Raw genomic sequence first — 11,495 nt, forward strand, 5'->3', positions numbered from 1 at the left:
TTACGTATAAAGCTCGAAACAATTTGTGAGATGTGTTGCTATTTGTTTCTGCAATAACACCTACCAGAACGACGCCTACGGTTCAATCCAAAAGCCCTAACGTTTATTGAAGTGTTATTACGAGCAAGGAGTTTTTTTAACCTTAACATATAAATGTGAGTCCAGATCAAGAGAATTTCCATGGTCATCATATTTATAGTGTCTTGTTTATGTATTGGATGATGATCAAGTGGCTGAATTATATTGACAGAGATATAAATGAAGCAAGAATTATTGTTATTCGATCCTTCCTACTCTTTGAATTAGTTTTTGAGCACTTTGTGTGTGTTTAGGTCTTTCCCCTTAGGGTGTTAAATACATGCAAGATCAGCACCACTTGGTTCGATTTGTTCATTTTGTTCACAGTGCTGATTTGAATAAAGGGGAAGTTTCATATTCAGAAAAGTATTTTTTCACTTGATGTCTCGTTTAATCTCAATACACATCATGATATCTCCATTGAGACATGATCACAATGTGATTGCCTTGAACTTGATTTGCACACGATTCGAATTAACATGTGAAATTAATATCTGCAAATGACTTGTCCTCAAAACAATTTGTGAGATGTTGTGCTAATTGTTTCTGCAATGTCTTAATAGAACGTACAGCTCGTTGTTGAATATAGCCAATATATGAAAATGATGGTTGATCACTTCCTGTCATTCCTATTCGTTGTTGTTGAGATGAAATTCCTTTCAAGAATTCTTTTTTCATTTGAGCAGCTTCAGAAATATTCAACGCGTCTCTTGAAACTTTTAACATGAGTAAATCAGAATTGGAGTTGGTAAGAGAAATTAGAAATGAGTGACTACCAGCTCCAATCGATGTTACAGTGTTGAATAATGTGCCACTGTGTAGATAGGGAAGAGTAATTTTAGAGAGTGACCTATTGGATCCTCCTGTAGCAAGTTAATTTCCAGCGTACCGTGGATGGATGGTTTAAATTATCATGAAAACCATGTCCATGAATCATGAATATTCAATGGATATAGTTTTCAGGTACCTTGTGTCTTTAAGACTTACCTGAAACATATACTGAACCATTTCTTGTCAAAAATATCACTCCATAATAATGACAATCAACATCAATGGCTGGATCTGAATGTGTAATTTTCGCAAACTCTACACTTTCTGTAATTTGTTTTTGATTGCCCGTGTTCTTCATTCCTAATTCATCTGAAGAGTTGTATCCACATACGAAAATACGTCCACATTGAGTGAGAGCAACAATGTTGTGATCTCCACAAGCAACTTTGCAAAACTTCACGTTTGGATGTTTTTCACAGAATGGATGAGGAGCTGTTGGGACAGTGCTGTATCCATCATATCCACATTCTCCAAATCCGTTGGATCCTGTGTGAATTGAAACACATCCATCGAATTACAATTTTTCAATAATGATAATCATGGTGTGTAAAGGATTTTTAACATTGAAGCCTACCTCCAACAATTAGTCTTCCTTGATTGGTGACCAATACCAATGTATAAGCACCACATGCCATATACGTGATGAATTCATCCTGCCTAAGAGCCTCATCAATGCCTTTCAACCAAAGCTTTGTATTCGATGGGTTCAATATAACAAACTCACTGTTTGATGGATCCATGTCGCATGTTACAGAAGCCACTACAGATGATCTTTTTGGAATTTCATAACATTCTCCATTGGGTAGCTCATGATTGACGTATCCCTCTCGAAACTTTGTTCCAACATTAATAATATCGAACAATGCTAATTTTGAGACTCTAAAATAAGGAAATACTCACATCAGGTGAAATAATTCCGTCCACAATCCGATCTACTAAAACATAACAACAATTATACGAAGCTGCAACAAAATAGGCTCGTTTCCACCCAATCCATTGTCCATCATTATTCTTTTCTAAGGGATCCAACAGTAGACTTGCTTGGAGGCTACCTGGTTGATGGTGTTGATGATACAATTGTTGATAATAATAAATTTGATGATCGGGATAGGTAATGGCATAGATATATTCTCGTCTTGCATAGATTTTTACAAATCCAGATAGTGTCGGATTTTGTTTTTTAATGAGCTCGAGGAACTGATGCGTTTTTTCAGATGATGTTGCGATGAGATGGGATTGAGCAAAATCTGAATTCAACATTTTTTTTTGTAAATTTTACAGAAAAGTTCAATAATTTAATAATAATGATCAAATTCAATAATTTAATAATAATGATCAAATTCAATAATTTAATAATAATCAGTTCAATAATTTAACAATATTTACATGGCCACTCTTCCACTGTAAGATCCAGCTTGAGTCACATAACGAACCCATCTCTTTTGTTTTGGTTTCTTGTCATCATTCAAAGAATCAGATCCAATTTTCAAATATCTCAATTGAAGACCACTCATGTTGTGCATGGGAATTTCAAATTTCATAGTGACAGGTCCAATCAGTTTCCTTTCATCAATTTTACATGGTTCAGATATATTAATCTTCAATCTGATTAATTGTTCAGTGGCGCCTTGGAATTTCTTGAGTCCCCAAACGACTACCTTGTCTTTCTCCTTATATTCATAGGTTTGTTGAGAGTCCTTGTCATTACCAACGCTAATACCGCAACTGACAGTATTCTTTGGAACTGGAATACGAATGAAAACACCAGTGGCAGATGTTGAATTTGGAAAATCGGATCGAACTCGAATGGCTGCTTCAATTTTGTAATCTCCAGTTTTGGTGACACTAGGTGTGATACGGAATGGCATGACAACATTAAAATTATTGGTAACACGGTAAGAGAGGAGTGTCAATTCACCATCTTGTGGATAGAATGACAATTGGCGTCCATGTTCAAATTCGTCTCGATTAATAATTTCATTGAAATTGATGGCATCGACTCGAATGGCAGAATAAGTGCTATTCTCAACACCAATGGCTAAATCTTGATTGAGAGCAATTCTAATGAGAGGAGTTCCCATCAAGTAACTTTTCACAACCAGAGATCCAATAATTTCAGAACGAAGTAATTCACCATTACTATTCATTTCACAATTCACACGTTCTAAAACGTCAACAAAAATTTGATCATTCTTTTTCGTGATTGGAAGACAGGCTAAACGAGTCATGGTGTTACCAACATTTGCATTTTCAACATGTGTCAAACATTATATCATGATTTTGACCAAAACTTACTTGCAGTAGATTTCACAGTCTTTGGATCCGTAAATGCAATATTCAACAAACCATTCGTAGTTGGTACGTCCACTGTCTCTATAGGTTCATTATACACACAATAAGTCAAAATATTTGTTTGAGTGGTTTGAACCTTTCCCCAATCAAATAATTCATCCAACAATTCATAAACCAAAACAAAATTCTTTCTGATTGAATCTTCACTCAATTGACCTGTGAAATCTCGAATTAAAATGCATGCTCGTTCCAATAATTCAAAAATAGTAATTGGTGAAACATTCTCTCTACTCGTACACACAATATAGAGACCAGATTTACGGACATGGAAAAAATTAATTCCTTGTTGGTTGAAAATTGGTTTTCCAAAATTGGATGTGCTTTCGTTCCTCACATTGCGAAAGAATAAATCTTCGACCTCGTCAAAAATGTCGTAACGATCTACGTATGTGAGTATGTTGTGAATGTGTGATGAATGACGGGTACATATTATGTCAATACGGAATGTGAGGAGGTTACATAAAATCGTGAGTGATGATGAGGAGTGTTGTTACCAAGTATTGTTCAAGATTGGTCATGATGAAAATGTTGTTGTTGTCATTTGATTGATGGGTTGTGGTTCACATCACCCATGCATTGAAATTGATAATAGATATTATTCAGTGTATATATGTATATATATTCATCATTGTATTCATTCAGTGTTTCCATGTAAATTCCATGATCATAACATCATCACCCGAATTTAAAAATCCATTCGGATCATTACAAAAAAACATAACATGCCTCTGTACAAGAACACCAACACTTCAACACTACTTACAATTTCTCGCAATAATTTTATCTCCTCTCGATGAAAGAATAAAGAAATGAGTGATCATTTTTTTCTTTTTTTTATTACGTCATCGAAAGCGTCAAGAACAACAAGTGGCCACACTCTCTTCTTGGGAACAAGAGGAAAGATTCAAGTTTTTACGAGCGACAAATAAGTTGTACAATTGAACTATTCTTCCCCTTTACTTTATTAAGCGTAGATATTGGTTTTAATCAATTTCAGGCTTGTGTCCTTCCCTGATGATGTCAAAAGTGTTGTTGTTGACGAAAGATTGAATGTTGACAAAGAGGCCGTTATGGTTTTCAATAACCTGCTTCACTCTTTGGAGTGTCAAGTTGCTAGGTGAGACTAATTCAACTCTACTGATGACGGTGTTTTTGAAACATTCCTTGTAGAACATAATTTGACGTTCTAATTGTATCATTTTTGTCAACAATTTCTCATCGCTACTAAATGACGAAATAGTAGCTTCGAAAATTTCTACAGCTCCCGTTACTTTGTACTTCTTGCGCAACACATTGGAAGACATCATTATCAGTAATCAATAAATTCATCGATTGTGGTGAAAATCTGTTAATGTTAATCATTTTCACTGAACCATGACCCTTCTTGAGGTTTATTTCTCTTTTACTTGACCTCAAAATTTTCTTTCCATCATGAAACTCTCTCGTGCTAAAATGAGAGTCCAAAATTGTCTTAGCGTTAAACTTTGAAACCATCATACTTACGAAAATGAGTATTCATAGGAATGGCGAGAAATAGGACTCAAAAGGGCAAAATCACGCATCGATACCTGGATATGAATCACAACATGAGTCAATGTTAGAGCTGACTTGGAAGAGACTTGTTGTTGCTTGTTGTGTTGGAATTTGCATGCCACGCAATTGAAATGCATTGGATGTGTTGATTTTTTATTTGATGATGATATTTCTAACAGCACACACTCCACGTATTTAAGGCTTTTAACATGCTTTTGTAGTAATTAAGCGGTAAGATTGTTCTTCTAGGAATGTAATGAATTGAGGCGGTAAAATGAAAGTAAGGCTTGCGTTCAATGACACAGGTGAAGGGGGTTCGATGACACCGTGATTAAAGGTTGCTAATTGATGAAAAAAGTATCAGAATATGATTTATTTCTTTTTGGATGGAGCCAAGGAGTTGTAAATGGAAGTCTTGATCTTCTTGTTGCTGTGTCTAACAGAGTGGTCAAAAAGGCTTTGTTGTGCTGGTAGACGCAACAGTGGTTACAGCGGTCACAACAGATGAGCCTGTGGTGGTTGTGGACGCAAGGTTGGATGATCTAGAGTTCGAGGATAGGTTATCATGTCGTCTTGGAGTATAAGGTAAGTGTGTGGTAGTGGTTGAGGTTGCATGTTAAGTCGACTTGATGAAAGCAAGGAATTTTTCATAAACGAGTTGAGGAGCTGGTAATTCAAGGCCTCGTCCACATTGTAGAGTCAACTTGCGCGAATCGAATTCAATTAATATTATTCGGGGAAATGTTGATAACGTTGGAATCACCTGCATGTTTCGTCTTGTTGACAGTGGATTTTGTTGAACTTGTTGTGAAATTCCCCCAAGGTCCATCCATTGAATTTGAAACAGTATGTTTGGCAAGTGGGGGATTTTGCAATGCGGGTGGGTTGATCCATGTTTCCTTTCTTCAATAGCAATCACATTATTGTTGTCGATGGAAAGTTGGTTGCGTTTTCCTGCAACCTTTTCAATACGTGATCCTTCATTAACGGTCATTGGGAGAAAGAGGAGTGAAAGTTTTGAAAGAATTGATTGGGAGTAAGGACCTTTGATTATTGGAAGTTGCATTGTTGGTGGTTGTTGGATTGAGAGTTATAAATTCGTCATCTTTTTGGAATTGAAGTTTCACTTGACCTTCGTATAAACAACCAATGTTTGTATTAATAATTCGTAAGTCATCACGAATCTCTTTCATCTCCTTCTCCATTCTCTTTTCAAAGTTTGTCATTCTCATATCCAAGTTTGTGATTCTCGCATCCATTTTTGTCAGTGTTTCATTTAAGCCACGAATTTGTTGAGGCAAGTCGGAAAGAGAAAAATAGAACGAAGCCATTGCCTTATGATCATTGTTGATTAAGGCGTTGTATATTTGATCTACCGACATTTTTTCATCAGCCATATTTTCTTGAGAAACGGCCAATGCTTCAACGTTGGATGGTTGCTGACAGGATGGCGATGTATTTGTTTCCACGTTGTTGGATGATGAAGCAGTAGAGGTTTCAATCTTGTTGTTGGATGATTGTTGAGAGGAAGGCGATGAAGCTGAAGTGATTTCAATCTTGTTGTTGGATGATTGTGGAGTGGGTGTTTTGGTCATCGCTTTTTTTTTTGTTGAGGATGGAATTGGTTGGGCCTCCTTTTTGAGAAGCGTTGATTGATAATGTTTGGACACAAGTTCGTTATACTCTTCAGCCACTGCCTCACGAGTAGCTTGGAGTAGTGTTTGTGCAACTTCAATGTTGTCAGCTTCTGATCTAAATCTCGAAATAGCGCAACATTGGTTTAGACGAGAGTTCTCGTCCAACATTGTCTGCCACAACTTAAAGTGCTTGCTCTTCTCATAGAACCTCTTTAAGCCATCCGCACCTACGCTTAAAGCAAGGGAGACGACTAATGGTGTTGTTTGCATCCCTTTTTTCTTAAGCCCAGCCTCAATAACCGAAGCAGATGAAAGGTTTTCCTTGATAATTTCTTCTTTGAATTCAGAAAAGAGATCATCAAGAAACATCTGTACAGGCGTATCTTTCAATATGGCTTTGAACATGATGTTCTTGAGCTCTTCTTCCAACTTGTTGCTTCTCAGTAGATCGTAGCAAGTTTGGATATCTGGAGATTTATCGAGAAACTCTTTAGCAAATCCCTCCTCATCAGGATGTTGTCCTCGTACCAATCCTTTGACAAATTCAACAAGGACGTTCCGTTTCTCCAAGACCGATGCAACTTGTTGGACAAAGGGAAAACTCTCCACCAACTGAGGCCATGATTTGGATGAGATTTCTTCAGCAGAAGGAATATAAACAGTGTTTTTCAAACCTGCTTGAAATTGTTTCACGGGAGAGCAAGCCAACAACACATCAATCTTCTTAGAGTACTTCTTTTCAGTACCAGCAACGATATCAAGCCTCTTCAAAACAAGAGCCCGAAATGCAGTAGTGGCGTTCATTTTAAAGTATAAAAGCAAGAATAGGAATCAAACACAAAGGAAATGTGAGGATGAATTTTTTTAATTAAAACAAGAACTTGTTTCTGAGGGTCGATGAAAGTCTATCAATTAAATCACCCCTAACTGAAAAAAAAAAATGGTCTTTGCCCAAGAGCTCTGGAGGTTGAATTATTCGTCGAGAGAGAATCCGAATATCAAAAGAGATTCTGTTCTCGGGTCATGATCATCATAATGCAACTATTAAAATAGATCAAGTGGTGTGGATCAAAGATGACACAAATTCATACTTATACCTACAAATCACTGGCATTGGAAATAATACCAAGTACTTGGATGGACTATTGGAGTAGTTGTTGTTGTTTTTGTTGTTCGATAATTCCATCAAGGTTGACCCTTTCTTAATCATCAACTTTCAATTCCAAACAAAAAAAATGTTCACACCTCCAACTCCCTCGTCTGAAAATAATACCGAATCATCATCCGATTCAATTTCAACAACAATTTCAACAAACAATAGGTCTTCTCCCATTCCATTGAATCGATCTCCTTCGAGTAGTTATCCAAGAAATTCTCCTCCTGCCAACTCGGGTCTGTCACGTGTCAATTCACTCATTCAAGAAAAATCTTCTCAAACAAGCAATGAAAATCAATCCACCAACTCGAGTTCTGGAGGAAAACGTAAAAAAACTCTTCTCAAAGCCTCTCCTCTAATTTCTCCATTATTATTACCACAACATTCACAACATGTGTCAAATGTCAATTCAAATCATTTGGAAAATTCTCTTTCTACACATCATCATGGAGCTTCGGTTTTTGGAAATTCACCCATTCTTTCCTCATCCGTTTCTTCTTCATTACAAAATTCTGAAAGTCATGCTGAACATAGCGTCATGTCTGAATTTTCCACATGGGAAGAAGTATATCATCAACAACATGTCATGATGACAGGTGGCAATGACACCAACTCCTCTTCTCCTGTGATTACTTCTTCTTCTCCATCCTTTCCAAATGAAGATTCCAATTTCAATAACGATCAAGATCATCTTTCGAAACGATCCAGTTTTGGAAAATCTCGAAAGCTCACTACTTTTATTTCGAAAATATTTGGATTGAATCTTTCCAACACGGATGGAAAATCAAGTGTCACATCCTCACATTCGAATCGATCGAAAACCAATCGATTATTTAATTCAGGAACTGAATCCGATGAATTTTTTAGAGATTCTGCCATCGACGCTCTCGATCAACATTCGACCACACTTCAAAAATCTTCACAAAATTCCACATCAAATAATAACTCGTCCTCGAACACTTCTCAACAACAACGAGCCAACAATTATCAACTCGATTTAGAATCTCGTCAAAAATCCAATTTCAATCAATGGTTTCAAGACAAGTCACAAACATTCCAAGCTCAACATTTATTTGAAAAGGAAGGAAGTGTGTATTTTTTTAAAAAGGAAATCAAACCAAAAAAGACATCCTCTTTGTCGTATGCTTCTCCATTGAATTCTGGTCAGAATTTGGTGGGAAATAATAGTTCAAGTAGTGGTTCAAATAGTTCACATTATTCGAGTGGTGGTGGAGGTAGTAGTAGTGGAGATTTAAATTTTTCAACCATCATGGAAGAATCGTTTCAACCAAATGACATTTTTGTCGAACGATTCATGTCATGCAAGAATGAAGTGGTGACGATATTTGAAAAATCGACCAAAGACTCTCCTGTGAAACACACCTTTTCATGGAATCAAAACGTCACTTATAGTATCATTCCCACAGAAAGAAGTTTTGATACTGTCATTTTGAAACAACAAAAACGTCAAGTTCGATATTACAAAAATCAATATTATTTGTTTGAAATTCGAGTCGAACAAGGAGATTACTTGTACGTGATGGAACCTTTAATTCTTGTGGGATTGGTTAAAACAAAAGAAGAACGAGACGATTGGACTGATTTGTTTGAAATTTATTCCATTTATTCTTCTCTCAATGTGTTCACAGAAGATGAATTTACATTGGCCTCAACGTTGACACGAGAAGACAAGTTACGTGAGAGACTCATTCAAGAATATGAATTATTTGATGAATATCAGAATGAGGTGCGTGAAGGAGTGAAACTTGGTCCAAACGTATCATCAAATTTGACACAACCAGAGACTGAATATAATCCTCGACTCTCGACCATTGACAATCCCTATGAAGAGAGTAAAGCATTTCAAAAGGAGATGGAAAAGTCGTACTCACATCTGATTCAATCCTTTGAAAAGAATTATTTGAACTCTTTAAGAGTATTATCAAATAATAATATTCAACAAGAAGAACATTAATTGTAAAACAAGAGGATGAGATTGTATTTTAATAAATTATTTGAAACATTTCCAAATAATATTGTAACATCTTGATAATTATCGCCTCTAAAACAAATACTTGGAAAGTCACCATTCCTCAAAGGGTTGATCAAGGACCAACCATTGATAATAGAACAAGGAAACATTGTCGTCAAAATTCAAATCATTGTCCCACATAGAGTAAAATCTAAGCCTTGGTCGAACGGCTAAAATTCTGTTCATCGACAATACCTCCCCATCCAAAAACAACAAATTTGGCCAAATTTTGATATTGCTTAAAACAGTATCCATGATCTCGCCATGCGGATTGGTTGAAACTTTTTTTTGCTTTGTTGTTGAGTAAAATTCGAGATGTGTCACACATGGATAAATATCCACAGCCAATTTTTCAATAATTGCCACAATGATTTCTGGTGAAATTTGTCGACCAACAGTAATGCTCAGCTTTTTAAGGCTGTGATTGGGCTGTAATTGATTTAGCACATTTTGGCTCACAAATTCATCATTAATCTTCATGCGCAAGGAAGTAAGATTTTTAGGCAGAATTGGTGCTAAATGGTTTACCGTATAGCCTACATCTAAATCAGTAAGAGTATCGGAAAAGAGTTGCACTACTTTTTTCTTATCATCCATGCTCACGTCAATATCCAAAAGATCTCCCAAATATTTCAAATGAGGAGCCACAGATCGGAGAGTGGTAACAAATTTGTCAAATTCCTCACTTGTGTTGAAGGAGTATTCCTTGCTTCCAAAATCAATGCATTCAAGTTTGGAAAGAGTTCCACCTCCAAAATGAATATCCTTTTCTAGGGGTACTGGTTGGTCATACGAACCTCGAGTGATATTAAAATATTTCAATTGTGAAAACTCGCCAATTTTTTTAAAAATCTCACCTCGAATGTTACTGCAAGGATGAAACGACACATATTCAAGTTGGGGTAATAGCTTCAAAAATTCATATAAACCCTCGTCTGTGACCTGTAGTTCTGATGAACAGTCATCGTTGCATAAAATTTGGATTTTCTTGAGGTTAGGGCACAATTTTGCAAGCTGGATAATAAACGAGTTATAAATGTCACTATTAACAGTGTAATACAACTCTTCCAAGCGTGGGCAAATTGTTAAAATGTCAAACATAAATTTTCAGCTTCATCGTAGTAATATGGTGCATTCAATGTCAAAGATTTAAGGGTCTCAAATACTGGAATAAATATATGACCCTCTTGCTTATTAAAAAATTCATCTCTTCTTCTCGATGCGGGTGGCTTTCCACGTCGACTTTGAGGCTCTGAAATGCACAAATCTAATTTTTCAATTTCACACATTTTGTCAAGATTCTAAACAGATGCTCTCTTCTGAGTTCCACGTTTTGGAATGATAATTCTTTCAGCCCAAAACCAATAGAACTGATTTTGTTTCAATTTCCTTAAATGAAGTATCATGGTCAGAACTATTCTTCTCCAAATCATTGTTCATTTCCACACCATTGTTTAACAACCTTTGTCGAGTTCTCATGACATGCTTTGCGAATATTCAAAATTTCATAAATCTTGGTGAATTGCAAACGCTACCAAACTCAAATCTTTTCGATAATTCACATAGAGAACCATCACGCTCCGCAATTCATTCACAACTGTCTCACGAGGTTGATGTTTCAGTGTGATGAAAGACGTTGGCACTCTCACGCCGCGTAAGTGCCAACCCGAAATTGATCATCCTCATCCTCATCATCATACTACTACTACTACTGCTACTACTACTACTCTCTCCTGAATCCGAATCATCCTCAATAGAGTTCATCTCCATAGTAGGACCTTGAATAGCATACTTGGAGAATTTTTCCTTAACCACCGAACAAATCCAGCATGAATAACACCATTTGGAACAAAGGCTTATCATGAGTATCTGACCC

The 11,495-nt window shown here is 36.3% G+C and overlaps 6 protein-coding genes across 6 annotated transcripts; 1 reads left to right on the forward strand and 5 right to left on the reverse strand.

Annotated features, from left to right (window-relative positions):
• Positions 1-552: 552 nt before the first annotated feature.
• Positions 553-2,169, reverse strand: C9374_013091 (uncharacterized protein; the record flags this gene model as incomplete). Its single annotated transcript, XM_044688929.1, has 4 exons — positions 553-941; positions 1,066-1,395; positions 1,484-1,742; positions 1,810-2,169. 4 exons carry the CDS (start codon positions 2,167-2,169, stop codon positions 553-555), a joined length of 1,338 nt encoding a protein of 445 aa, XP_044542059.1.
• Positions 2,170-2,291: 122 nt separating this feature from the next.
• On the reverse strand, positions 2,292-4,082 carry C9374_013092 (uncharacterized protein; the record flags this gene model as incomplete). Its single annotated transcript, XM_044688930.1, has 3 exons — positions 2,292-3,124; positions 3,205-3,642; positions 4,025-4,082. The coding sequence occupies 3 exons, from the start codon at positions 4,080-4,082 to the stop codon at positions 2,292-2,294; spliced, it is 1,329 nt and encodes a 442-aa protein (XP_044542060.1).
• A 403-nt stretch (positions 4,083-4,485) lies between these two features.
• On the reverse strand, positions 4,486-4,931 carry C9374_013093 (uncharacterized protein; the record flags this gene model as incomplete). The annotated part of the gene is made up of 2 exons (XM_044688931.1): positions 4,486-4,708; positions 4,765-4,931. 2 exons carry the CDS (start codon positions 4,929-4,931, stop codon positions 4,486-4,488), a joined length of 390 nt encoding a protein of 129 aa, XP_044542061.1.
• Positions 4,932-5,777: 846 nt separating this feature from the next.
• On the reverse strand, positions 5,778-7,235 carry C9374_013094 (uncharacterized protein; the record flags this gene model as incomplete). The annotated part of the gene is made up of 1 exon (XM_044688932.1): positions 5,778-7,235. One exon carries the CDS (start codon positions 7,233-7,235, stop codon positions 5,778-5,780), a length of 1,458 nt encoding a protein of 485 aa, XP_044542062.1.
• A 431-nt stretch (positions 7,236-7,666) lies between these two features.
• On the forward strand, positions 7,667-9,562 carry C9374_013095 (uncharacterized protein; the record flags this gene model as incomplete). Its single annotated transcript, XM_044688933.1, has 1 exon — positions 7,667-9,562. One exon carries the CDS (start codon positions 7,667-7,669, stop codon positions 9,560-9,562), a length of 1,896 nt encoding a protein of 631 aa, XP_044542063.1.
• Positions 9,563-9,670: 108 nt separating this feature from the next.
• C9374_013096 (uncharacterized protein) lies at positions 9,671-10,720 on the reverse strand (the record flags this gene model as incomplete). Its single annotated transcript, XM_044688934.1, has 1 exon — positions 9,671-10,720. One exon carries the CDS (start codon positions 10,718-10,720, stop codon positions 9,671-9,673), a length of 1,050 nt encoding a protein of 349 aa, XP_044542064.1.
• Positions 10,721-11,495: the final 775 nt, after the last annotated feature.

The sequence above is a fragment of the Naegleria lovaniensis genome (genome assembly GCF_003324165.1).
Source record: "Naegleria lovaniensis strain ATCC 30569 chromosome Unknown tig065, whole genome shotgun sequence".
NCBI lineage: Eukaryota > Heterolobosea > Eutetramitea > Acrasida > Naegleriidae > Naegleria > Naegleria lovaniensis.